The 27414-nt window shown below is 40.6% G+C and overlaps 2 protein-coding genes across 2 annotated transcripts; both read left to right on the forward strand.

The window, feature by feature from the left end:
• The first annotated feature begins 1619 nt into the window (after positions 1-1619).
• PWP2 (PWP2 small subunit processome component) lies at positions 1620-17416 on the forward strand. Its single transcript, XM_064706191.1, has 21 exons — positions 1620-1723; positions 1834-1946; positions 2709-2803; positions 3157-3256; positions 3751-3894; positions 4291-4426; positions 4858-5078; positions 5550-5693; positions 6393-6463; positions 7233-7369; positions 8444-8592; positions 9192-9339; positions 10500-10650; positions 10992-11172; positions 12098-12245; positions 13127-13235; positions 13534-13599; positions 13747-13965; positions 15049-15199; positions 16217-16291; positions 16440-17416. The coding sequence occupies exons 1-21, from the start codon at positions 1706-1708 to the stop codon at positions 16597-16599; spliced, it is 2736 nt and encodes a 911-aa protein (XP_064562261.1). The 5' UTR covers positions 1620-1705; the 3' UTR covers positions 16600-17416.
• A 673-nt stretch (positions 17417-18089) lies between these two features.
• On the forward strand, positions 18090-26206 carry GATD3 (glutamine amidotransferase class 1 domain containing 3). The gene is made up of 7 exons (XM_064706205.1): positions 18090-18357; positions 21628-21680; positions 22314-22427; positions 22768-22887; positions 24034-24126; positions 24452-24608; positions 25212-26206. Exons 1-7 carry the CDS (start codon positions 18244-18246, stop codon positions 25338-25340), a joined length of 780 nt encoding a protein of 259 aa, XP_064562275.1. The 5' UTR covers positions 18090-18243; the 3' UTR covers positions 25341-26206.
• Positions 26207-27414: the final 1208 nt, after the last annotated feature.

Raw genomic sequence — 27414 nt, forward strand, 5'->3', positions numbered from 1 at the left:
ATACAATCAGTTATAGGGTACCTGGACCTGAGTCTTTGCCAGGTTAGCAACATATACATAAGACATACATTCATATCTCGATTTACTGCATCCTTAAAGCTCATTAGTTATAATGAGCTCATCAGCTCATTAGGATATCCATAACTAAGGGACACTGCTATTTGTACTACCAATTAATTCTCCTTCCTTGCTGATTAGGCTTGGAAGTATACAAAGATCAACCATCAAAGAACATCCTGACTTAATTTTGACATATTCCACATTTTGCAACACTAACACCTGTGGGTGTTTATCCAAGGACCCAGCTGAAGGAGCACAGACAGTAAGGATTAAATGGATCGCTAAGCCTCAAACACCAGTAACCATTCAAATGGGAAACACCAAGATAGGGCAGCATTTTTCTGGTGCCAGTTTTGCTGTTCAGGTCCATGGTGGCCACACAAGTCCCAGTGCGGGTGCAGAAGTGGGGTCATGGAGCAGGCAAGACCGAGAGAGGGGGACTGAGACCACCAAGGACCCCAAAGCAGCCCCTGACACCCTCTGGAACTCTCCCTCAGCAGGTGCTGTGTGCCTTGTGTCAGACATAAAGAATTCTCTTCCTGGGGAGGGATCTGGGTGTTCCAATGCTGATCTGACTGTACATAATCTGGGGAACTTTTTGTTCTGTGGGCCCCCATCCCCAAAGAATCAAGACTGTGACCATGTCTCTAACCAAGGGGCATCGAAATGCCAACACTCAACTCTCATCACCAGATCCATGAGTGCTGTTATGTTTCCACTATCTACTCTTACTCATTCCTTCTTTTTCTTTTCCATATGTGTTTTCATCGTGATATTTTTGTACTTTTACTGAAAAGAATCAAACTGGCCACCAACATCCTCTCCACTGCAATAAAACTGCTTTAAAATAAAATAAAATAAAGCAGCTGCTCTCACATCTATACACTGGGCATTCAGTGTTGTTGCACTCTAATTACAGAATCTCCGAATAGTCAGGGTTGGAGTGACCAGTCCATTCCTGCCAAGGCAGGGTCACCCAGAGCAGTGACACAGAGCACATCAGGTGGCTCTGGAATGTCTCCAGAAAGGGAACTCTGTGTCCTCCCTCAGCAGCTGTTCCAGAGCTCTGCCACCCTCAACATAAACAAATTCTTCCTCATGTTGAGGTGAAACTCCTTGTGTTTTATTTTACAGCCACTGCTCCTCGTTCTGATGCTGGCCACCACTGAACAGAGCCTGGCAACATCCTCTGACACCCACCTTGGGTATACTGATATGGATTGATAAACTCTCTCAGCCCTCTCTTCTCCAGAATAAACAGGCCCAGCTCTCACAGCCACTCCAAGGCATTTATACTAAAAAGTATAAATACCGTAATATATTTACTAAAAAGAACCAGAGCTCCCCTAGCTCCTGGCGGCTGCTGGGGAGGACCGGGAGCGGCTGAGGGGGGCGGCGAGCCCGTGGCTGGGGAAGGGCAGAGCGATGCCACGGCCCGGGAGCGGCAGCCCACAGTATAATATATTCCCCATACTATAATACAACCCGTGTCAGCCCGTCCCTTTCTCTTTCTCCTCCCTTTCTCCTCCTTTTCTCCTCCCTCTCTCCTCCCAGTCCCTCCCTCTCTGCTCCCTTCCTTCCCTTCCCCTCGTTCCCGCCCCTGAGTGCCGCAGTTCCGCGGCCGCGCTCCCCACGTGTGGCCGCCATGCGCTTCGCGTACCGGGTGAGCGCGGGCCGGGGGCAGCCCCCGATCCCCAGCACCATCTCCCCATCACCTTCCCCCGATCCCCATCTCCGCAGCCCCTCTAACGCTGCCCTTTCCTGCCCCCGCAGTTCTCCGGCCTGCTGGGCACCGTGTACCGCCGCGGCAACCTCAGCTTCACCCGCGATGGCAACTCCCTGCTCAGCCCCGTGGGCAACAGGATCTCCCTGTTCGACCTCAAGAAGTGAGAGCGGCGAGGGGCGGGAAGGGCACACAGGGCGGGGGTTTCGGGGGGAATAAAGCTCTGAGGGTGTTTTGGAGCCCGATCCATGGGGCTGTCCGGGATGCTCGGCCTGCTGAAATATCCTGGGAAGGGTCTGCTTTAGCGTTAAAAGGTAGAAGGCTGCCTGATGGAATACCTGTCACGGTGTTGTGCACGTACACTCGTGTGGAGAATAGCAGAGGAATTATGTAAAGGTGTATTTTAGAGGGAAAAAGAAAAAGGAAGAAAAATATTTGTGTTTGATTTAGTTGTATGGTTTCTTTGTGTTCCTCTGTATTGTATATAACAAAAGTTAGAGCATCAGCAGCCTTTCGTGTGTGCCAGAGTTGTGATCGATGCTCCCTGTGCCTCTGTTCCAGTCAGGAACCTGGAATTATAAATCTGTTATGCAGAATTACAGACCATCCTGGAGCCTGAAATTATAATTCTGTTATTTATGCTCCCTGTGCCTGCATTCCACTCAGGAACCTGGAATTATAATTCTGTTATGTAGAATTACAGACCATGCTGGACTGGAAGGATCATCGAGTCCAGCTCCTGGCCCTGCACAGAACAACCCACCTACTTGGTGTTCATGAGATTGTGACAGCTGAACAAAGTTGTCAGGGTTTTACATTAAATTTTGTCTATGGGCTTACCAAAGGTATCAAACCATATTTTACTGACACTGATGTTCTTCCTGCTTTCCCGTCCCCATTTTACTGTTGTGTGTTTTTGTTGCAGTAACAAGTGTGAGACGTTGCCCTTGGCTACACGGCTCAATATTGTGTGCGTGGGGCTCTCTCCAGATGGAAGCCTTGCCATTCTAGTTGATGAAGGTACTTGCACAGAGAGACATCTGTTTTGTAAAAGAATTCAGTAAAAATGCAGCCTTTTGGGGAGGAAATCTGTATTAGGTGTTAGGTGTTCAACCTTAACACAAAGTTGGAAGTGGTATGCTTTAGAAATTGCATTATAATTTTTGGGTAAAGTATCTTTATTTACAGAACTTTTTTACAGACTTTGTATAGTGTCTCATAATTTGGACTGTATTTTTTTTTCATTTTAATAATATTAACCACACTGTCTTGAAAAGTTTTTCCCCCTCCTCTTGAAGAAAATAATGTTTTCTAGGGTTATGATTTCTTTGGGAGCTCAGTTATTCTCATGATCCTTTTTTCTGCCCTTACAGAGGGAGCTGCCCTGCTTGTGAGTTTGATTGGGAAATGTGTGATACATCAGTTTTATTTTCACAAACCAGTTCACAGTGTCAGCTTTTCCCCTGATGGCAAGTAAGTAAAGTGCATGCTTCAGAACAAAACAGCAGAAATTGCCCCATAGACTGAAAGTTGTGGTTATGATGACATCCTAACCAATCTGGGAATTTTTCCTGTTCATGAATGAGGGGAGATTTTGAGCTGATCAGGGTCACTTCGTAAAATTGAGAGGGGAAGAAAAGGAGGAAAGCAAAGCCTTGGAAATAGAATATCCTGGTTTGAGTGTTGGAACTTTTCCTTCTGTTTTGGGGCTTTGAGAATAAGAATTTCATTATTCAACTGCAGTGATTTTTACTGAAGGCTTTCTCTTTTATAATGTTTAAGTTGGGAGATAATATCAGTCTGCAAATACTTTGTTTTTCATTGAAAAGCAGTCAATTTTTATTGTTTCAGTAGTGCGGGAACCTCTTTATTATTATATTGCTTCATTGTATTGCAGTCTATACTGAACAGTTGTTTGCTTTATCAGCTTTGTGTGCAGTTATGTCTTTTTCCCCCCATTATGCCAGGAAATTTGTGGTTACAAAAGACAATCTTGCTTACCTGTACCATGCTCCTGGGAAGAAAAGAGAATTTAATGCATTTGTTCTGGACAAAACCTACTATGGCCCATATGATGAAACAACTTGTATTGACTGGACTGATGATTCCAAGTGAGTTGTTAAACTGAAGTTGTTTACCTGCACATGTTGATATTTCAATGCTCTTTGCATTTCCTCTGAAGTATTGTACTAGCTTTAAAAATTGTGTCTTTAATTAAAAAATACAATTAGGCAGACCAGAAAGTATAAAGAATGGGAATCAACAGTTTTCTTATTTGAAAATGCATAGTAATTCATAAAAGGAACAGATCTTAGGATTGTGAGCAGGGTTGACTTTTTATGTATTTTAGCCCCTTCTACCTCTGCTGCAGTCACCAATCACAATTTACAAAACTTGTTAGTAAAATTAAAGTGTTGACTGCTGGATTTGAGCTCAGAACATTCTCCACCCAGGGAAGAGTTTTGCAGCCCAGTGTTCTGATTTTCTTTTCTGTTTTTCTGTTGCAGGTGCTTTGCAGTGGGGAGCAAGGACATGTCCACGTGGGTGTTTGGAGCAGAACGATGGGCAAACCTGATCTACTACTCCCTTGGAGGCCATAAGGATGTCATAGTTGCCTGCTTTTTTGAAGAGAACAGCCTGGATGTATGTATAATCACACAACACACCTGAATGTACAATAGTGGAAACAGAACTTATCTGTAGGTGGCTGTTTTGACAATATGTCAGAATTTAGAAAATACGGAAGTGTCTTTTGATTGCTCTGCCATAATTATGTGTTTAAATTTGTTTACCCAAACCATTATAGCTTTAAATGTGAAAAAATGATGTAGTTTAGCTGTGATGCTGACTGGTTATCAAGTTGTCTTTGGTCCTTGCAAAATTTTTCTGGGGCCAGGCAGATAATTCACCAGTTCTCAGGACAAGTAAAACTCCCAGTTCAAAGCACCTTGGAGTCTTATCCTGAGAATAGAATGCATGCTTTTTTAACCCTTCTACAAGTCCATATATTTATATTTCTGCAGAGCACAGAGCATGGATATTGGACAATAATAATTTGTGTGTTTGTGTTCTAGCTGTACACAATTAGCCAGGATGCAGCTCTGTGTGTGTGGCAGTGTGACACTGAGCTGGATGGTTTGAAGCCCATGCCCCCTAAAAAAGCAGCAAAGGAAAAGGAGGCAGCAGAAGATGATGAAGAGCTGCTTGAAGAGCCCAAGGGTGAAGAAATTCATGGGAAAGCTGATCCAAGTGAAGAAGAGACTAGAAATAAAGTTAAATATTCACGTGTTGCCAAGTAAGTGGTTTTCAGTTATCAAAAATCAAAGTAGTAATGGGGATTTATTGTACTGGGCTTTTTTTTTCATCTGTTATAACTTATTCAAAGCAGTATAAAACTGTCCAGGATTTAGAAATTTACTGCACATCCCATTTTAAGTAGTTCTGGCAGAACTACTGTCTGTCTTACCTTGATTATATGATGGGCACCACCTTTCACCTTCAGAATAACAAGTGCAATTTTAACAATATAAGAAATACTGACTCGTGGTGTGCTGTTATTTGGAACTCAGAAATTGTAAATGGGATCTTTACTACAGTACCCTCTGTGAGTCTTGAGGCTTTGGTTTCTTGCCAGAAGGGGTTGGTTGACTTCAGGAGATGACATAAAGGTGGCTCATCAGCCTCTTTGGTGAGCTGCTTGGAGATGCAGCTCTGACAACATCCTGTTCTTCACCATTCACCTTTTTTCTTGTTTCTTGGGTGCCAGGTATTTTTTCAATAAAGAAGGAGATTTTAATAACCTGACAGCTGCAGCCTATCACAAGAAAACACATCTTCTAGTCACTGGTTTTGCCTCTGGAGTCTTTCACCTCCATGAGCTTCCAGATTTCAATCTGATCCACTCCTTGAGGTGAGCCATGGGCTTCTCACTATATTTAGTTTGGTTTTTGTATGGGAAAGGAATAGGTTTTTTGCAGGGGTTTCATGTTTGTTTGATTGAGAACACATCATGTTAAGCAGTGAAGGATGAATAAAAAGAGCACAAAAATCTTAAAACATGACTGTAATTTCTGGAAAGGCAGGACCATAAATTTATGTAATAAATACTGTATAATTCCACTCCTTATTCTGGAAAAGTGAGGTTTGAATAAGGAAACTACTCAGGAATTCCTGGTTGTTGGTCACACTTCTTTAACTCTGTCCATTTTAATATTTTCAGTTTCTTTCTAAAAAATATTAGCTGGAAAGTTCTGCATATGGAAAATTATCTGTAAATTGTGTATAAGTTGAGAAATCAAATCAGATTCTTTTCCATAACTATAGACAATTTCCATGTACAAAAAAATTCCCTGTTTTATTTTCTTAAACTTGGGAGTTTCACTCTGTTGGCAAGTACATTTTTGGGATGCAGATACTCTGCCTTCATTCTGAATAAGGAATATTTGATGGTTGGAGTGGAACAAAGGAATGAACTTTGTGTTTTTTGGTGTTACAGTGGTACAGAAGTTCAGTAAAACAATCAAACAACTTGCTTGAACAGCCTTGATAAATATTAGACTTGAAGTTTTATCACACAAGCTTGTTTATTGGTTAATTCTCTTTACTTCAGTATTTCAGACCAAAGGATAGCTTCTATTTCTATCAACTGCACTGGTGACTGGATTGCCTTTGGATGTTCAGGTTTGTCAGGCTATTTTTGGTCTGTGTTCATGGGAAAAATAAGGAATGTGGTGGACATGAGGCCCAAATTCCTCTTGCTAGTTTTGACTCCTAATGTTAAATAATTGATGGTCTCATATCTGTGGTATCTAGGTATAGTAAAGAAAATATCACTGATTAATCTCTCACAGAATTCTGATGATTCAGAAATATCACTAATTAATCTCTCACAGAATTCTGATGATTTAGGAAAATATTTTATTGATACAGGAAAAAACACTTCCTATATTTTATATACTTCCTATATTTTATATAGGAAGGCTTTTAACAGAGTTAGGGAGACCCCAGATCGCCTGTAGTTAATTTCTGCTTTCATTCTGGGCTGTTCTTTCTTTGCCACATGTTGCCCTTGGCATTTTACAAACCTGCCTGGATGTTCCAGCATTCCTACTCTGTCCATAACGGTTTGCATGAAACCCAAAATTTTACTTTTATATTCAGCCCTGCTTTTCTTTCCAGCTCATTTATCAACTGGTTGATAGCATTGCTGTTGTAGTATTGAAAACATTATTCCATGTAACAGCTTATGGAGGAAATTTTTGAGGAAATTTCCTTGAAGTTACAAAAGGAAAAAGCTCCTAGTAGGACTGAAAGATGCAGAATTCAACCTGTCTGCATTAACCTTTGGTTTGTTTTGGATTGTTTTTTTTGATGTTGCTTGCCAGTGTGTGTTTTGTGGCCTGCATTTGCATTGTGTTGGTGGCTGTGGTTAATCCTGCTGTGCTTACAGGTCTGGGTCAGCTCCTGGTGTGGGAATGGCAGAGTGAGTCCTACGTGCTGAAGCAGCAGGGCCATTTCAACAGCATGGTTTCCTTGGCATATTCTCCAGATGGACAGTACATAGTAACTGGAGGGGAGGATGGCAAAGTAAGTGATGGCAAATATTGCTGGAATGTGAGCTTTTAATAATGTACTAAGCAGCTTGACTTTCCATCTTATGTAGAAAGCTCTGTTACTGTAATTGGTACATATTTTTCTTACTATAAAGAGATAAATTTTTATCCTCTCTTTCCTTAAATGTTTTGATTTTTCTCTCTAGATTATATATATTTTCTTTTGTTGCTCCCTGTGGCTACAAATTGCATCACTTATGCTTTCTAACGGTTGATTTTTAATTATTACAGGTCCAGTCACCATAAATGCAAAAGTAACTAATTCATCAATGTTAGTTTATTTATGGTCCCATGGTATCTTGGGATGAATGAACTCCAGCCACCCAGCTTCTTGCTCTTCTACTAATTGTTTTTTGACATGAATTCAAATGATTTATGCAAGTGTAATTCTTTGTTTAAATGTGCCATTCCAGAAGCTTGTTATTTAAGAGAAAAATTAGCTTCTCATGGATGACTTGCATTGAAATGATAGGCTGTGTGTACAGGTGCTTTTATTTTAAAAGGTGTTTTGCCACAATGTCTTGGCACATAAATGGGACAACAGTAGTAGCTGATTTCCTATCAAAACTTTTCAATGACAGAAAAGATCTGCCACTTTCTGCCATTCAGGATGAAAATTGGCCCAAACCGAGAAGTCTCAAACTGCAGAAAGCTAAATGCATAACATTTTTGTTCAGGAAAAAAAAACCTGAAACAACTGGAATATCATCTCAATTGTAACTTTTGTAATGGCTTTAGAGTTGGTTTTGAATTTGACACCTGTCTTATTTGACAGTATAAGCTTGGAAGCTCAAGATGCTCACCAAGTGTTACTTTCCTTTATTAACTTTGTTTCAACTTTGTTTGTGTCTGTCTCCACTTAGATTTTTATGTTGCAAAAGAGGTTTAATGATAAGCTGTGGCCTCTTGACTGCTATTAGTGAAAGTCTTTTATGCTGTTGCAGAGTTCTATAATTAGATTTTCTTTACTCTGCTGCTGCCTTACCCTTATTTTCTCTCTTTACTGATGATGGCGATTCTAAGAAGGCTTTTCTTGTCTGTCCTGCAGGTGAAAGTGTGGAACACTTCAAGCAGCTTTTGTTTTGTCACCTTTACAGAGCACAACAGTGGTGTAACTGCTGTAACTTTCACTTCCACTGGTTATGTTGTCCTGAGTGCTTCCCTGGATGGAACAGTGCGTGCCTTTGATCTGCACAGGTAACTCTGCACGAAAGCTTTTGTGTCTCATTTAGTCCTCAGCTTCCACACTCCCCCCAAAATACAGCAAATTGCTGATTGCTTGTTTGAAGTCTCATAAGGGTGAGCAGCACTGCCTTACTGGTTTTTGGTTCAGCCTTTGATTTAAATTTAGGTAGTTATTAAAAATGCTCTTACTCCATCCAGTTTCTGTGAAGAAAATTGTGGAAGAACTTTCCTCAAAGAAGCTGGAAATCCAGGAAAATCATTGTCTGGCTTTACTCAAATGGGGAGAAAGCACTTTCCATAGTATAATACAGCTGTGCACAGAACTGGGTGTGTAAACAAGCCCATGTTTCTAAAAAATTGACACATGTCATTTAATAGAAGAAAGCTCCTCTGAGTATTTCTGTCTCCTATTTCTGCAGAGCTTTTCATTTTGAATCTTGTAATCATGTTGAGGCATCACATCTAATTTTATAAAAACAATATTTTTTCTGTACATAGCTTAGAAGTCTTTACAAAACAAAGGAACTCCTTCTGTACATAAACTTGTTAAACACACATTTAAATAAATCTACATAAAATGTTCTCATAATTTCTTTTCACTTTTTTAACAGGTACCGGAATTTCCGTACTTTTACCTCTCCACGACCAAGTCAGTTCTCCTGTTTAGCTGTGGACTCCAGTGGTGAGATTGTGGCAGCTGGTTCCCAGGATTCCTTTGAAATATTCATCTGGTCAATGCAGAGTGGGAGGCTGCTGGATGTAAGTCCCAGAGTGTTGGCAGGGCTTGAATTTCACCCTGTGTGGAGTGTGGTGATACTCAGCAACTTTGGGATTAGTCAAGGGGGTTTCAAAACAGCATGAAGTGTTTTGTTATATTTATATTTAAAAACTGGAGCTACACTATGTTGCTCTCAGCATTTTTAAAATTTTATTTGTTTCCTGGAACTCACCCAGAATTTGTGTGGGAAATAGTTGTTAAAATGTTTGAGTAATGAGCTCTTTCTAGTGATGAAGTAACACCAGTGTTGCTGAGCTAACACATGGGCATGAAAGTCTTTCCCTCCTTGTTCAGAAATGTTCTTTTCCACATATTTTCTGCAGGCAATGAAGAAATTGTAGTGGCTGTATTAAGACTGATACAGATTTCATGAAGGGTTTTGGTGGAGCAGAGCCAGGGGCATGATTTTTCAATTATTTTTCAATTCTTAAGCATTCCTGTACATCTTGTACAAGTAGAAGAGCTCAGTGATTCACGTATTTAATTTGGCACAGCCATGGAATAGAGATGACTTCAGTAACTCAGGATATACTTGACTGGATCTCCAGAGTTTTGAGTATAATTTCTTTCCTTGATATTTTTTTTGGAGGAGTAGGAACTCCATGAAATTAAAATCTCTGTTACTCTTATTCTCAGTTTTTTATTTTTATTTTTATTCTGAAGTGTTATCACCTGCAAGAGTTATTCTCAGAATAATAATATTCTCAGAATAATGAATTTTCAGAGCAATGACTTGGTTTTTCACAATTGGTCTGATTGTTTTGAAAGGAGGGAGGAAATTGGCACACTGCATCCCTAAAGTGTGTGCATAGGAGTGGTTGTAGATGCCTATATCGTGGTAGCACTTCAGGGAATTTTTTTATAACTTGTAGAAATAAAAAGTTGAGAATCACTGGTGTGTATCATGCCCTGGGTCCAAAAGTGATCTCAAAATGAATTCCTGAAACTCTTTCCAGATTTATAGTGTGCTTGTGTTGAATGGGCAGAACTCTCAAGCATACTAAGTTAGTTGGCACTAGACTTAAAGTGCCAACAAATCAGGCATGGTTTATTGGCTGTATCTGGAGTTTACTGAATGCAGACTACACAGATTTCAGTTTCTTTCACCTAATTCCAGGTTATTCTTTTCTTCTCTTTTTAGGTCTTAGCAGGTCATGAAGGTCCCATCAGCAGCTTGTCCTTTAATCCAATGAAGTGTGTTCTAGCCAGTGCCTCTTGGGATAAGACTGTGAAATTATGGGATATGTTGGACAGCTGGCAAACTAAGGAGACATTTATAATAAACTCAGATGGTAATTTTTATTTCATTTCTCATCCTTTATCAAATATAAAAGCACTGTGTAAAATATGTTTGTAACAACACATGTCAAATACAGAGACTCATTCATGGAAATGGAAATCAAAGGTTCAGAGACTTCACTCTTGTGCTTGGTTAATAGTGCAATAAATGCTTTAATTCTAGCTTAGCGTTATAATTAACTAAACATTTGTATGTTGTCTACGGGGAAAAAGTACAGTCATACTTTTTACTCTTCAACTTTTTCTATAGCTGAGATAAGATCCTAGAGGAATTAGGGTATTTTCTTAGAAAAGCATCTGAGTGCATTTTTAACTGTTAATTAATTCTTTGCAGTTCTTGTTGTTGCCTTCCGGCCCGATGGCAAGGAGCTGGCAGTTGCTGCCTTGAACGGCCAGATAACATTTTGGGACCATGACAATGCAGTGCAGACTGGCTCCATTGAGGGCAGGCACGACCTGCAGATGGGGAGGAAGGAGCTGGATAAAATCACTGCCAAGCAGGCAGCCAAGGGCAAGTACGTGCAGGGGGCTGCAGTGACAACAGGGTGCCATGCTGGGTCACTTTGGAGTTGTTTTTTCCATTTGTTTTCTACATGGAGATTGCAGAGTGCATCTGTTGTTCAGATATTCCTCATTCTGAATGTTAAAAGCCTGCCTGACATGTAGATGCCTCCCTTTTGTAGCTGGCTGTGTTCTCTGACTGCTCAGCATCATTCTGAGCACTTGTTCTTTCTCATCTGTTAGGAACTTGGGTTGCCAACATAATATTGAGCTTCTCAGGCCAAGGTGTTAGTTTCCTATGTATTAGGTTTTTAGCAGATATCTTTCTACAGAAATAGTAGTGTACAACAATTAGTATGTAGAAACTATTACATTTTTTAAAGAAAGTCATTATGGGGGTTATTACCTGTTGCTATGCATGTGAAGTAATGTTTAAATGCAAGCTGAATTTGTGTGCTCTCAAAAATTATCTTAGAGAAATATTTTATTCTTCTCTTTCCCCCCCTTTTTTTTTCCATATTGCTTCCACTCAAAAAAAAAAAGAAAAATAGCCTTTTGGAAAAAAGTTTTAGAAAAAAGCAGTATTTTTTGCTGGTGAGCTCTCAACCATGCTTTTCCAACATGCCATGGCATTGGTTTTTCTGTAGCTCTTCTTTTAGTGTCATGCATGATGTAGTTGAGAGCTCCTTGACTGAGCTGTGACTTAGATTCAGAAATATGGAAGTATTTCATACAGATGTTGAAGTTCTAAATTGTCTGTGGTTCATAGTAAAGCACCAGATGCTTTGTAGTAAATGTGTGTGTGAAGTGCATACTGTGTGAATGAAGATCTCCACTTTTACCATGGAGTGGTTATTTTCTGAGACTTCACATTGTACTCATATCTTTTAGCTCAGATGTGGCAGTGAAATTAAACTGCTTTCTCTTTTTCTTTACCAGATCTTTTACAACTCTGTGCTATTCAGCAGATGGTCAATCTATTCTGGCAGGTGGATTGTCAAAATTTGTCTGTATATATAATGTCAAGGAACAGATTCTTATGAAAAAATTCGAAATTTCATGCAACCATTCTTTAGATGCAATGGAGGTATGTGAGCACAGGAGTCTTCTTTAAATTTCCTCACCCCCACAAGACTTTGGTTTTGATATAACATCTCATTAAGAGTGATTCATGAATGTTTCTTAAAGAATGGGTTTATTTTTGTGCAGGAGAGGGGGAAGGAAATATTCCTCTTGGAACAGAATGAATTCCTGAAACCCTTCCAGATTTGTAGTGTGCTTGTGTTGAATGGGCAGAACTCTCAAGCATACTAAGTTAGTTGGCACTAGACTTAAAGTGGAAGTGAAAATTTAAATTACCAACCTTTTGTACTAAGCTAACTCCCCAGGTGTCAGTTTGTGTTAGCAAAAAAATGAAGGATTTTTTTTTGTGGACACAGAACAACATCACTGACCTTTATAAACTCTGTTTCTGAATATTGCCAAATACCAAATTAAATTCCTTCAAAAGTAAAGTGAATTATGAAAAACATCAGAAGGGAAAAAATTTCCAGTAACCCTTTTCACCATCCCCTTAGCAGGAAGGATGATAATTGTTCATGTCAGGCTGTATCTGACTGGGGTTCCAAGTATTCCTTGTCAGCAATGGTCTGTGAGCTGGTGTAGCTCAACATCTGCCTTGAAAGAAAGTGAACAAGCAGAAACAGAATCCTAGAGGGGATGGCTATTAAGGGGGACCAGGGAGGTCCCTAAAATCTCATTTGCAGTGTTCTGGTCACACAGCCCTTGCATTAGCACAGTGGAACCTGCAGGACAGAAAGAGCAGGGCTGCAGCTGAGGAAGCAAACAGTGCATCTCTGGAGCAGAACAAAGTTATAAAAATGTATAAAAATTTAGCACAGTCTAAACTGAGCTCTGCTATTTGAGAAGAGATTCAGTGCAGTGAATGGAACTTGCATGTCTTTCCAGGAGTACTTAGATCGGAGAAAAATGACTGAATTTGGCAGCATGGCTCTGATTGATGAAGGTGGTGGAGGTGATGAAGGTGTTGCCATCCCTCTTCCTGGAGTAAAAAGAGGTATGGCTTTGGCTTTGCTCTCTTTGTTTCTGCTTTTGTGTGCATCAGAACCTTTGCCACAGGTAAGAAGGGTTTGACTTGTTTAGCTCAGTTTTAACATCAGGATTACAAAATTTGGTCCCACCAATTAAGCTGTAGGATCTCTTGGACATGGACTGTGCCTTCCTTACCCAGTCTTGAATTCTGCCAGGTTTTACCATGCTGCACATTATTTAATGGTAACATCATAGTCAGAGTTGATAACTAGACTGTGAACTTGTGATAAATCTGTTAAATCACTCCCAAATTTCTCTTTTAGGTGACATGAGCTACCGACACTTTAAACCAGAAATAAGAGTGACTTGTGTGCGATTCTGTCCTACAGGTTAGTACCAACAGTTAATTTAGGATTTTTTTTATTCCTTCTTTTTAAAACATGTGAAAGAATAGAGTACTGGAGGATTATCATCACTCTTCTGTTTCCATTCTAGAACAATTTATTTGTTGTTAAATATTGTTATTTCTCTTCCAGGACGAAGCTGGGCAGCCACCAGCACAGAAGGTCTCCTGCTCTATTCACTGGACTCTGGGCTAATTTTTGATCCTTTTGAGCTGGATATTGATGTCACACCCAGCAATATCCGCAAAACACTGGGTCAGAAGGAATACACCATGGCTATTGTCATGGCCTTCAAGCTGAATGAGAAGAAATTAATTCAGGAGGTGATAGAGGCTGTCCCTAGCAGTGAAGGTGAGTGGATCTGCCATGGAACCAGGCTGAGCTAGCTGTAAACAGACATGTGTGAACCAAATTGAGGTGTAAAGGCAGACTTTTCAGTGTTAATTTATGTTTTAATTTTACCCATCTGCTTCATGCTCATTTAGTGACTTCTCAACATGGAATTTGATCAGGCCTAGAGGTGCAGGCAGAGTTTTTGGATGTCAGCTGGTGTTGGAGGGGCACATCAAGTTTAACCTGAGTTAATCAGACACTGTGTCTGTGTGATGAAGTCCATTAACCAGTAGCAAGGATGTAATCAGCAGTTTGAGGAATGTGATGAATCTTGTCTGATGAGCACTTGTGGCACCACATCAGGAATACTGTGCCTGGTTCTGGGACTGACAGCACAAGGAAAGACATTGATACTCCAGAACATCTGGTGGAGAGCTTGGAAAATGATTGGAAGGCCAGAGTACAACTGGGGAGAGGCTGTTGTAATCCACTGTTAACAGGATAATTGTGTCTCTGTTTCTTAAGCAGAAGCTGTTTTTGAGAGTGGGTTATATATAATATATAGTGATTTAGTTATATGTAAGATTAGTTTGGATGCTTCTAAATAGTGTTTCTTTGTGCTGTGCTGTTGCTAACAGCATTCAGACACTTCCTGTGTGGGCAGGTGACTTTGCTGTCTTTTCAAGTATCACTGCCTCTGATTGTTGTGCATAACTGATTCCACTGAATACAGAAATTTGGGTGAGGTCAGGAGCAGCAACAATAAAGTCTTTACTTTAGAAAAGAGGAGAAAAGGATGAAGTAAAAATTCTGAAGGAGAGCTGCTGAGGAGAGTACTCTGCTAGGAAGAAGAACTTGGAGAGGGAGGAGTTAATTTCTTGCTTTTAAACACAGTAGTTTTTGGAAGGTTCAAAGGAGGAACATTTGTCCCCTGAGAGACTGTGGTACTGTACCCTGAAATACAGCACTAAATACCCACCACTTGCCAAAGTGCTGCTTTCTTCTTCCCCCTATGCTTTCCTGTGGTCTCCTTCATGTTATTCCAAATAGTAACTCAACTCTATTGGATGTTTATGGGGTTTTATTTTCCTTTTTGCACAGTTGATGTTGTCTGCTCATCACTGCCAGACCTGTATGTGGAGAAGTTGCTGGAGTTCCTGGCCTCTGCTTTTGAGACCTCTTGTCACTTGGAGTTCTATCTTATTTGGGCTCATAAGTTGCTTATGCTGCATGGACAGAAGCTGAAAACAAAGTGAGATCTCATGAAAGTCAAAATGCAGACATGGATATTAAAATTAAAAACCTGTCAGTTTAAGGCTTTTACTTAACATTTACTCACATTCTAGATAATACATGCAGTACAATTGGAACACTTCAGTTTTACAACTTCTGTGCTAATGATAAAAATTACAGTTTGGACTTGATCTTAAAGGTCTAAAAAGATTTTAAAAAGTATGTGTGACAGAATTGGAATATGTTACTGGATTTGTGAAGATACATTGCAGAAACATTTTTCAAATACAACAGGTAAAACTTACTTGAGTTGCTAAGACAATAACTGCATAACAATTTCAAGAGTGATAGCAAGATTTTGGCAGTTGTGTTTTTAAACATTTATGCATCTTAAATGTAACTGAAAGGTGATGTGAAGGTACTGATTGCATTTTTACAGACCTAGCTTGTGATTATAGCTGGTAGTACTCTGCCTTCCTACAGAGTACTTCAGAACTACATGGGCCTGGTCTGTGAATTCTATTCAGCCCACCCCTAATATGGAATTTTAGACTTCTAGGAACAAAACCAAGCAAATTTACAAATTTAAAATGGGCTAAATGAAAGGTAATCTGAGAAGGAGTCCTTCAATTTAAAAAACCAGTGCATTATGTAACTCTTCCTTGCTTCAACATGGATGTTAATGTTTTAGTTACTGAAATGACTGTTTTGTGTCTGCTGAGTTTGAAGAGGACAATTTAAAACAAACTCCCCCTTGTTCAGAAAGTCTTGTAGTATCTGAAAGGAACTGTCATTGCTGCAGCAAGCAGAATTAGCTCTTCAAGATGCACTTGGGCATTAGAAAAAATATTTCTCACAATATATTACTTGTATTGAGTGTAATTATTGTGGGCAGAGACCTTTGTTTCTTTAGGATTGTCTTTAAAAGCTGGCATTGAAGTTGTATGCTTGTTAGAATCTTGAGAGTATAGAAAAGTTCTAGATTCCATATGTACACATGAACTGCACTGCAAATTGCCTGTTTTCTCCATCCAAGGTCAGTGAAGCTGCTCCCTGTGATTCAGTTCCTCCAGAAGAGCATCCAGCGTCACTTTGAAGATGTTTCAAAACTGTAAGTATTGTTACACCTGAAAGTCCAAATCAAACACCTGGAGTGATCTGGGGGATGACAGTGTGCTATTAAAGCTTTTGAGACAGCCTTCTTTTAAAGTTGTTTTGATTTTAGGAGGAAAACAACATTTTCCTGTTTATTTTTACAGCTGTGAGTGGAACATTTACAACATCAAATATGCCTTGGCCATTTCCCAGCAGCGGGGCATGAAACGTGCAGCAGAGGAGACACCAGGAGATGAAGAAGAGTTGGATTCTGACAGTGATTATCTTATGCAAGAAGCTCATAAGGATAATTTGAGTTCCTAATTGCTCCTTGTGAGAGGGAGAGAACCTCAGACAGTATTTTATGCAGTGGTATTCACTGAGAATGAGTGGCCCTCATAGTGGCAGCAATTCCTAACAGTGTGATGGAGTTCCATGTGATGGAGTTTCCATGATGGAAATGTGGGATATGCCATGGATGGCACTTGGCCTCTTTCCTCTGCCATTTGGCTGTAAACTTGACAGCATTGATTTCTTGATTAACTGATTTCTTTTTTGTTAATAATTCTGATTTCAAGTAAGAAAACAAAAAAGTGTTCTTAGGGAAGTTAGAAGTACAACTGGAAGAAGTTTATTCTTCATTAAAAATACCTTGCACATTAAGTATTGTGAATTTTATAGTGCAAGCTTATCCTAGACTGACTCTGAATTTTAAAAATGATAAAAAAAATCCTTGATTGGAAATACACTGGTCTCAACTTGTTTTAAATGTTGTTTTACTTGGATTTTGTATGTACATATTTGTGGAACACTGTTTTCTTAGTTCTGTAACCTCCAAGCCTGATGAGATTTCAGTAATGAGGAGAAATGAGGACCTGTAGCAGCAGCTATTGGAGAAAATTTATGGGGCTTTACAGCTTGTGTTGAGGTTTGCTTGACAGCCTTGAGATACTGTAGTGAAAATTTGTTTGGACATTACCAACTGAATAATGTGACTTAAACTGTAAGAGAATGTTACAAATGTCATGGCTTGTTGGATTTTCTTTTTGAGTTTTTTTAAGTTTTTCTTTTTTTGATGAAAGCTCTTTTGTGTCTTTTTTTTAAATGTTGTTTATTAACACATTAAACCTGAAACTTTTGATTCCCTCTGTTTTTGCGAATTGATGGGAGAACTGGCTCATAAGAGCAGGTACCTGAATACAAAGAATTAGGTTTGTCCTTGTAGTACTTTGAAGCCACATGCTGAAAGGGCTTTGTTAATGAAGATACTACAAAGGATCCAGAATTGATTTTCTTAGCATATTCTGCTCTCCTGGATTTGTTTTATGGGGCTTTAAATATAAAAGGTAACTGCAATGAGGTCTCCCCTCAGTCTCTTCCAGGCTGAACAGACCAAGTGCTCTCCACATGCCTTCTCCTCAACACCTTCACCATCTTCACTGCCCTCCTCTGGACACTCTCTGTTGTTTAATACCTTTCTATTCAGCCTTTCATTCCCCATTCTGTCTGTATCTCCAGGATTGTCCCATCCCAGATGCAGAATCCAGCACTTTTCCAATGTTCAACTTCATAGAGATGGTGATTGCCCCTCTCTCTGATTTAGCAAGGTCTCTCTGCAGGCCCTCCGTGCCCACCAAGGACCCAACAACTCCTCCCAACTTTGCTCCGTTTACCAACTTGTTTATTTTTCCCCTGTCACATCCGCACCGTTATCTTTTTACTCTCAGTTCCCTTCCCACCGCTGCCATTCCCGATAAATGAGGGCCCGGAAGGGACCAAGGCCCTGCGGCTCCCGGCCCTGAGGCGGCCCCTCCCCGCCGCCAGGGGGCGCCGCCGCCGGTGCCGCCAAGGGCGCAGCGGCGTCCGGGCGCGTCTATCCCGGTTCCCGTGGGCCTCGCCCGCTTCTCTTCCCGGCTCCTTCGCTCCCGCTCCCCGGCTCCCCCGCCGCCGCTGCCCCCGCCCTCAGCCATGCTGAGCTCCCGAGGCCCGGCCCTGTGCACGGCGCTGCAGCGAGCAGTGCCCGGCGGCCTCGCTTCCCTCCACTCCTCCGCTCGGCGCTGCCGCCCCGCCCGCGTCGCTGTGGTGAGTAATGGAGGAGCGCGGGGGAGAAGCGTTTGTCTGTCTGTCTATTTGTTTGTTGTTTGTTTGTTTTTCCACTGTCTGGCTCTCCACAGCCACCCTCCGCCCTGCAGCCGGGGTCGCTCCGGCAGTGGGGCCGGTGCAGGGGAGGGCTCGGCGGGGCGGCGGCCTGGGAAAGCCTCGCCTGGTGGCTGCGACCGCTGGAAACTCTGGAGAGACGCTGATTTTGAGAAGAAAAAGCTGCTTGCAGCTCAGAAACTTGGAGGAAGCCAGACCAGGAGAAGGAAACATGTAAAAATTGGCGTGTGTATAGTTGTTGTTGGCCTGGAGTTGATTTGGGAAGAACCACAGAATGCCAGGATGGGTCAGGCTGGAAAGAGAGCACGGTGGTCGCCAGGTGCAGCAGGGCCTGCCCAGAGCACTGGCACAGGGTTGTATCCAGACAGTTTTGGAATATTTTCAGTGAGGGACACTCCATACCCTCCTTATGAAAAATGCCAATCACTTGTTTTTAAAATTTTAAAAGTTTAATCGTAATAAAATGGTTATAAAAATAGTGATGTAATTACAGTAATAAAAATATGGACAATTAGGATTTAGAACAATACGAGCCAGTAAAAGCAAAGAGTTATGAACAGTCCAGGTACCTTTTTCTGGGCAAAATAAGCCCGAAAAAGGACACATGTTAACAGAGGATTAATACCTAAAAAACAGCCTGTTGCACCTGTTGCATATTCATACACTTCATACATGATGCATAAATTCCATTCAAACAAAGGACTCTGTCTGGTCAGTGTCAACTTCTTCCTCTTAATCCGAGCGGCATCTCAGGGCTGAGCGAGGCGGGAAGAAGTTCGTTTCTACTGACAGTGGGGCAATAAATTCTTTTTCCCTGAAAGATTCAGGTGTCCTGTGGCTGCAATCTCAGTGCGAGTCCTTTCTTGAAAAAAGTGTCTTACAAAGCATAGTTTCTATTTTAACATTATGTTATAACCTAAAACCATATTTAACACACTTGTTAAGAAAATTAATACAGCATTACTTTCTAACATAACACACATAATATTCATTTTAATATTTGCGAAAAGCCTGTCATAAAATACACATTTTCCACACTTGTCAATCTGTCCCAGTGCTCAGTCACTGCACAGGAAAGAAATTGTTCCTCATGTTCAGGTGGAACTTTGCATTACTTTATGCCCATTCCTCTTGTCCCATTGCTGGGCACCTCCAAGCAGATCCTGGCCCATCCTCTGACACCCCCATTTAGATATTTGTACACATTAATGAAGTCTCAGTCATCTCTTCTTGAAGCTGAACAGCTCCCTCAGCCTTTCATTGTAAGAGAGATCCCTCACTCATCCTCTCTGCCCTCCACTGAATCCACTCAGGAGGCTCCATGTCTCCTTTGTTCTGAGGAACCTGGAGGATTTTACTTGAAATAGTTTATGGTGTTACTGGGTGAGGTACTGGCAGTGAATGTATTTAAATTGGGTTATGCTTTTTGGCAGGAAGGGGGTAAAACATTGCAAACCCAGAAGAAAGCAAGGAGGTGGCTACAGATTGCAAAGGAAAAATCCAGGCTGTCACAATGGTGGTGTCACAAATGGATGCACAGTTTTGGAACTCAGTGGACAGGCTTTGAAGCTTGAGCTTTGCATAGTCTAGACAGCATTAAACATAAAAGAATAAGAAGACATTACCTGTATAAGGAAATGTTTGGGAAAGGGCAGAATGCTGGTCCAAATGGCTAAAAATTAACCCAACAGGAGTGCTGTCATTTTAGCAAGTCACAGCTTTTAAACAGACCTGGGAAAACAAATGTGATTTTTGACATTAGTGATGTAAAATTTTTGACAGCGGTAAAAAACAGATCTATTATCAAGCAAGTACTGAAATAACAGAAGATTTTATATTTAAAAGAGTTTACAATAATAATGTTACAGTATTTTGGTTTCACTGAGTTTCAAAAACATTTTAGAAGTGTTGCTCACAGTGCATAACCCTAGCACAGTTGCTTGTCTCTTTATTCAGTCTAAATTAAATGAAAGATGAGAAAAAAAGTTACAAAGCAAAAGGCAGCTCTTAAATATCAGAACAGGATTAGCATGGACAGAAGAACATTCATGTATCCTGCTCTTTGGTGAAGTGATGGTGATATTTGGTGAGAACAGACACCTGGGTATTGTGACCAGAAAGTCCCTTCAAGTCTAACATTACTAGATAAGACTCTTTCAGTTGTGAGCTTCTGTTCATGTGTCTGTGTTTAAAAAGTCTCAAGCTTCAAAAAAAAAAAGCTGAGGGAAAATCAGAAAGGAAGAGATTAAAGTTAAGAAAAAAAATTAATAAAAAGAGAAAGGAAAATTGAATTCCTAACAGGATTTTTTCCTTTCAGAACAAAGAGCCAAACAAAAAGCCCCAAAAGAGTTCACCTATATACTTTCAGGATTTAGATAAACCTTTGGATTATTTTGGTTTTGTTTCATTCTTACAATGGCTTTTGGGAAAAAAACCAAGTTTTTTATCCTTCTGCTTTGTCAGATTCTCCACCTAGGGTAGCTCACTGCTTTGTGCTTTTTATTATCTGATGTGTATAAGCAAATTAAAAGTATTATTTCCACATAGTTAAAGAGAAATATGGCTAATATGGCATAACTGTATTACTGCATTAAAAGTGATTTGGCTGTTGATCTCTGATGCAGATGCTCAGGTAAAAGACAGCAGCAGGTAAAGCAGTTTATTTTAGGTGCCACCTCAGAGTGCATTTCTGTCCCTCTTCTGGTGGATGTGCACCTGGATGAGGAAGTGTTTCACATGGATGTGGACACTGCATAAGAAAGATGAGTGACGCTCAGAACAACCCTCTGTGTGCACAATAAAAACATTCCTAAGGGCAACATACCAGTTTATTAAATGTAGTATAAATAAATATTAAGTATCAGCCAGGAAATAAACAGTGGTTATTTCTGAGCCCTGTGATGGGTTGCTATAAATAGGAAATGCCATTTCTGCAGTCTGCCAGGTGGTGACACCAGTGCTAATAGCATGGTGTTCACTGGCATTGTAAGAGCTTGCTTTTAAATTGTTGTTAACTATTTTTTAAAATCTTACCTTGTGAAAGATCCTGTGGGGAGTTTTTTGTCACCTGTTAATTTCTCACTAAATACTCTGTTGCTTCTCACAATACTCTGTTGATTTCTCACTAAATACTCTGTTGCTTCTCACAATACTCTGTTATTTTCTCACTAAATACTCTCTTATTTCTCACTGCAGGTCCTGTCTGGCTGTGGTGTCTATGATGGCACAGAAATCCACGAGGCATCAGCGTAAGTTGCATTTTTGGGACTGCGGGCTCCACAAAAGTCTCCATTACATTGCAGCAGTTTGTTTAATTTAGTTTTGCTGTCTCTGGATGTCAGAATTACCCTGCGAGATGAATGATGAAGCTTTCTCCCAGTTTTCTCACAGCCTGCATTCTTGTAGAACTCAGTGACTGTCCAAAGATGCAGCACCATGCATGTGATGCCAGAAGAATGAGTCTGAGAGAGACTCTCTTCAGAAACAGGAATTCAGAATTTCAAATTCAATCTCAAGAGGGTCAAATACAGATTTAATTTTAGAACAACTTGAGTTTCTGTTCCTGGGGCTAAATCTAACAGCAAAATTGTTAATGCTTAAGTGGAATTAACTCTTACTGTGAATTAATAAGAGATGTGTCACCTAGACCTAGACCAAATGTTGATGACTGTTAATTGTGAGGTTCTTCCATAACACCTGGGGACTTGGAGAAAGGAAGCTTTTGTTGTTCTTGGTTACCTGCTTTGGTAGAATATGTATTTTTTCTCATCATTTCAAATTCAAATTCCACCACCAGTTGGTGGAATATTTGTAGCAGGTTTAGGGGGCAGATAAAGCCTCTTCATTAAAGTTTTCTGCCTGTTGTATCTCCATGTTTGCAGTATCCTGGTTCACCTGAGCCGTGGGGGAGCTGAGGTTCAGATGTACGCTCCAGATGTCCCTCAGATGCATGTCATTGACCACAGCAAAGGGCAGCCAGCTGAAGCTGAGTCAAGGTGGGTCTGGGATGTGTTAGGCTTGCTTCAGATGCAGCAGCCTGTAATAACTCTTGTAGCACTTGGCTGAATGCTTTCAGTAGCTTTGTGCCAGCTGTGGTGGTTTTCTTGGAGAGGAGGTATTACATGAGTGTTCTGGACCTGATTATACACAGTCTGTCAGTGCCTGTGTTTCCCAGCAGTAGCAGTTCAGAACCTTCAATAGCTTCAGTTATTAAATACCCAAAGCAGTTCTTGCTTCCTCCCTTCCTCACCCACCTCTTCCTCTGCAAAACTTTGTTTACTCTGTTCTGTGTGCAAATGCTTAATTAATCACATTGTTTTATTTCTGTTCTTTAAGGAATGTGTTAGTGGAATCTGCCAGAATTGCTCGTGGTAAAATCACAAGCCTGGCTAAGCTCACTACAGCAGACCATGATGCTGTGATATTCCCCGGTGGATTTGGAGCTGCCAAAAACTTGTGAGTGCCAACTAAACATCAGATTCCTCAATTAAATATTCATCATTAATATGCATAATCAGCCTGGCAAAGAGAAGGCTTTGAGGTGGTCTAATTGCAGCCTTTCAGTACCAGAAAGATGGAAAGAGACTTTTTACAAGGGTCTGGTGTGATGGTACAAGGGGCAATGGCTTCAAACTGAGAGTAGGTTTAGATGAGACACTAAGCAGCAGCTGCTTGCTGTGAGGATGGTGAGGCACTGGAACAGTTTTTCCAGAGAAGCTGTGGATGCCCCATACGTGGCAATGTTCAAAGCCAGGTTGGATGGAGCTTGGGGCAACCTGGCCTAGAGGGACTTGTCCCTGATTATGGCAGAGGGGTTGGAATGAGATGATCTTTAAGGTCCCTTTCAGCACAAACCATTCTCTCATTCTGTGAACTAAGATTCACACAATAAAATCCATAAATGGCCTTATTTACTACAAATGTAACTCCTAATTAATAAGGATAACTCCTTTCAAAGTCTTCTCATTGCCTTGTTCTAAATTCTCTGAACAATGTTGATGAGAACTTAAGAGTTCAGATAATGCATAAGTTCTTTTTCCTCCCCCTAGTGGTGTTTCTTTTTGGGTCTGAGGGAAGTGATGGTACAACTTTAATGGTTTCAGGTGCTTGTGGTGTTATTATTCTGTTTCTTCCTCTCTGCCTACCAAAAAATCCCCTCTTGCATTATAATTATAAAACAACAGCAAACTCAGAAAAAAAAGGAAACAGAAAGTGTTAGCGATGTGGAATACTGGTTATCTTAATCTTGTGATGCTTTTCTGTTGGCTTGGAGAAACGTGAATGTTACTTCCCTTTTCTTCTTACATATTTTTCTTCTTTGAAAAGATTGCTGTTTAACTTCTCAGTAATCCTAGAAAGCTGATTTGATGATTCTCATTTTAAGATGCTTTTATTAAGTAAGGGACTTTCTGGCAGAACAAAACCTTAGAAAAAAGCCATTTTGGTTGAAGCATTAATGGTCATCTAGGGAGTGTTTTTAACCAGTTTTTCAGTAGCTGTTAAGTTTGGTAAGACCCTTTGGAGCCAGTTTCACAGCAGACAGGCAAATACCTCAGTTTGTAGGTTTAAACTGAGCTTTGTGTAAGTTTCTTGTTGTGACAGATCTACCTTTGCTGTTGATGGGAAGGATTGCAAGGTGAACAGAGAAGTTGAGCGAGTCCTGAAAGACTTCCACAAAGCAGGCAAACCTATTGGGTATGTATGTGAGTTGGATGGCATTTGTTTCACAGTGTGAGCATGGAGACAACCTGTGTCTTGTTGAAATGTGCAGCTGTTGCTGTTGGAACTGGAAAAAGGATCTTCTGTTTTGTATCATTTGCAGCCTGTTTTTTATATGTGTTTTTCAAGATTTCTGTATGTTGGTGTTTGTCAAAGGAGAAGCTGGGGAAATGCTGAGAGGAAATTGCTTTGTGATGTATCTCAGATTTTCAAGGCTGTGTCCATTTAAGTCATGTCACTTGTGGGCAAGTTCTGGACTAGTGGTGTTGTAGAATTGCTCTTACAGTTCCTTCTGTTGCAGCCTGTGCTGCATTTCCCCAGTGCTGGCAGCAAAGGTGCTCTCTGGTGCTGAGGTAACTGTGGGCCATGAAGAAGAGGAAGGGGGCAAGTGGCCTTATGCTGGGACTGCAGGAGCCATCAAAGAGCTGGGAGCAAAGCACTGTGTGAAAGAAGTAACCATATCCTTTCCTGGTCATTTCCATGTTGGGAGACAGCTCAGAAATGTGGCTTTAAAGGAGTGAACACATGTAAAATCTGTGCTTTTCCACATAGATTTTCATGGGAATGTGCAGTGGGTAGCAGATAGCAGTGGTGCAGTGCAGGATTAGAAATTCTTCTGTGCACAGCTGTGTAACTGCTGCTGTGTAACTACACACTGGGAGTCAGAAGTTGTTCTCAGTCAGCTCCCTTGGGCACACAGTAATACACTAAGTGCTGAATGAATTTGCACATAAAACTGGTGTGGGTTACAGCTGGTCAGTTCTCTTTGAGATTTTTATTTTCCTGAAGTTTATTGCTGCAGACTGTACTCAGAGACATTTGACTACCATCAGTGAATTTTGTAGGTTTTCTTGTGTTTCTGGGTGTTTCCACAGGTTTCTCATGCAGCATTTGTATTTCTGGCAAAAAATACCTTGTCATAGCTTGGATTATAGGTTGCAGCTGTCTTTACAGCTGGATTGTATACCAGATTTGGAGGAAGTTTTATAGGATGGAACTGTGAAGTTTTCATTTTGCAGGCAGCATCTGCAAGTGCTGTGTTTTCCTTAACTCCTTTTTACGAAGCTCACGTGGATACAAAAAATAAGGTGGTGACCACCCCAGCATTTATGTGTGAAACAGCATTACACCATATCTTTGATGGCATTGGGGCAATGGTGAAGAATGTGCTAAAATTAACTGGCAAATAAAAGCAGAAATTTAAATTTAGGGTGTGGTAACAAACCAAATATGGACCAATGGAGATCTTCACACCTGCTTGTCCTGCTCACACGCTAGTGAATGCTGATACAAAGCTGACTGATTCCCAGCTGCAGGATTTTCCATGCCTTTTTGAGAGAGGGGCATTGCAGAGGACAAGGAGCCTGGCCTGAGACACAGAGGATTTTCTTGAGCTTTTCCATCTGGAGAGAGCTGACTGGATGTGTTCTGAAACAAAGTCTTCCCAACACACCAATGTCAAACCAGTTCTAAGATGGGGAAAAAGGGACTCAAGGCCCTTTCAGAAGCTGAGGGCAGATGTGTGGTAGGGAATTGGCACATGGCAACATGTCTAGTGGATGAAGAATGGGAATAGAGGAATGAATGCATGGTTCAAGGTGTCTAAGGTCAGGCCTGTGTCTGGGAAGTAACAGCCAGGGTCATCTGTTGAGGGAAAAGACATCTTCCACATCTTAATTTAACTCAGTATTAATGAAAAGATTTTGTTTAAATTTCAAAGAATGCCACTTTCACAAAGTCATTCTGAACACCAATCAGCAGCAGGACACAACTGCCACAACAGCAGCACTTTGAAAAACTCATCCATTGGCCCATTATAGTTTTAAAAGTTCTTGAAATGAAGAAGAAAATAAGAAAATAATATCCGCTGACGTGACGCACAACTCTAAGGACAGCACCCCGGTTAAAGCAATTGTATGACAAGTAGTGAATGGAAAAAACAATCTCAAAATATCCTAACTTCCTCTGCTTTAGGGCAATAAAGCTTCTCCAAAGAAGTATTATTGAATGTCTGGAATAATGATGTATAAATAAATAAATTTCTGCCTTTATCTTATCCTTGTCCTTTTGTTTGGGAGCTACCTTTGATAACTTACACTGGTCAAGACATTTTAGCAGTTTTTCTGCTTTTCAGTTCACAAATTTTGTATATTTTTTCCATATAGAATCCAGCATAATCTTTTCCACCTCTTCCAAGTTTTTTATTACCTTTCTATTGAGCAGGACGCAGCATTTCTCAAATTCAGACAAACAAAAAAGCAAAATGACACCCATTAACTTGGATTACAGTTTCTCTTCCATGAGAGAGACTTGCTAAGTGAAGCCATATTTTCAAGGGAGAATTGTATGTTTCATAAATGAATCTACAAGACTTAGACTGAGTTGGTCTATGGCAAATGTCATTTATGGCTGAACACTTGCCAGGGGTGTGGGGTGACTTTTTTTATTGGGGTGAGTGAAGAGAAACCTTGAGAATGAGTGTTGGGCATGCTCAGCTTCCTCAGTCAGGATTCAGGAAATAAGCATTTTTGCTTCTGGGGCTCCTAATGATTAATTTTTTGTCACTAAAATAAAAAAATCATATCTGGACTTAGAAGATTTGGATTTGTACTTCAGTGCTGGCACTGTTTTCTTGGGGATTTCAGAGATTGCCTGAGCAGATCACCAATTCCAGTGAGGTTACAAAGGAATCATACCCAGACACCAAGTCATTGTGGACGTAGATATGGTTCATAAAGTGGATTTTGGACATTTCTCTGAAATCTTTTTTGCTTATGCATCAGATTCTTCATTAAATTTTCAGTATCAAATTGGTAAGAAACAGAATTTATAATTCAGTGCAAAAACACCCCTTCATGAGCTTTGCTTGTACAAAGTGGATATTTTTAGGATCAATTTTAGTGGATATTTTAGGATCAATATGGAGAAGCTTAGCAGAGGACAGGAGGTCATTGTTCATATAAAATACAATAACATTTTAAAGTGCATGTGTTTCCCACATCTGCAGGAGGTTTAAAAGAAACTTGGTAACAGAATAAATATCACACAACAGAAATGGTATTGAAATCCCCAGGGTGGAAGGAAGAGCAGCTGTTGTGCCTGTGTTAACATCACCTCCTGCTGCAAGAACTCAGCTCTGGGTTAAACCTTCCCATGAACTCCCCACCACAGCAGGGCTGAGGGCTGCTGGAATTCAGGGTTTCTCATATCTACAGTTCCTGGTAAGTGAAGCTGTGGTGGCACAAAGCTTCCTTAGATGCCGAA

The sequence above is a fragment of the Zonotrichia leucophrys genome, chromosome 1, assembly GCF_028769735.1.
Source record: "Zonotrichia leucophrys gambelii isolate GWCS_2022_RI chromosome 1, RI_Zleu_2.0, whole genome shotgun sequence".
Lineage (NCBI taxonomy): Eukaryota > Metazoa > Chordata > Aves > Passeriformes > Passerellidae > Zonotrichia > Zonotrichia leucophrys.

Excerpts from the sequence above, each read along its gene's own strand:
- GATD3 (XM_064706205.1), top strand. The coding sequence starts at position 18,244 with ATGCTGAGCTCCCGAGGCCCGGCCCTGTGCACGGCGCTGCAGCGAGCA. Across the intron at positions 24,127-24,451 it reads AAAGCAGGCAAACCTATTGG|CCTGTGCTGCATTTCCCCAG; the intron begins GTATGTATGTGA and ends CTTCTGTTGCAG. Across the intron at positions 24,609-25,211 it reads ACTGTGTGAAAGAAGTAACC|GAAGCTCACGTGGATACAAA; the intron begins ATATCCTTTCCT and ends ACTCCTTTTTAC.
- PWP2 (XM_064706191.1), top strand. Across the intron at positions 5,079-5,549 it reads AAATATTCACGTGTTGCCAA|GTATTTTTTCAATAAAGAAG; the intron begins GTAAGTGGTTTT and ends CTTGGGTGCCAG. Across the intron at positions 6,464-7,232 it reads GATTGCCTTTGGATGTTCAG|GTCTGGGTCAGCTCCTGGTG; the intron begins GTTTGTCAGGCT and ends CTGTGCTTACAG.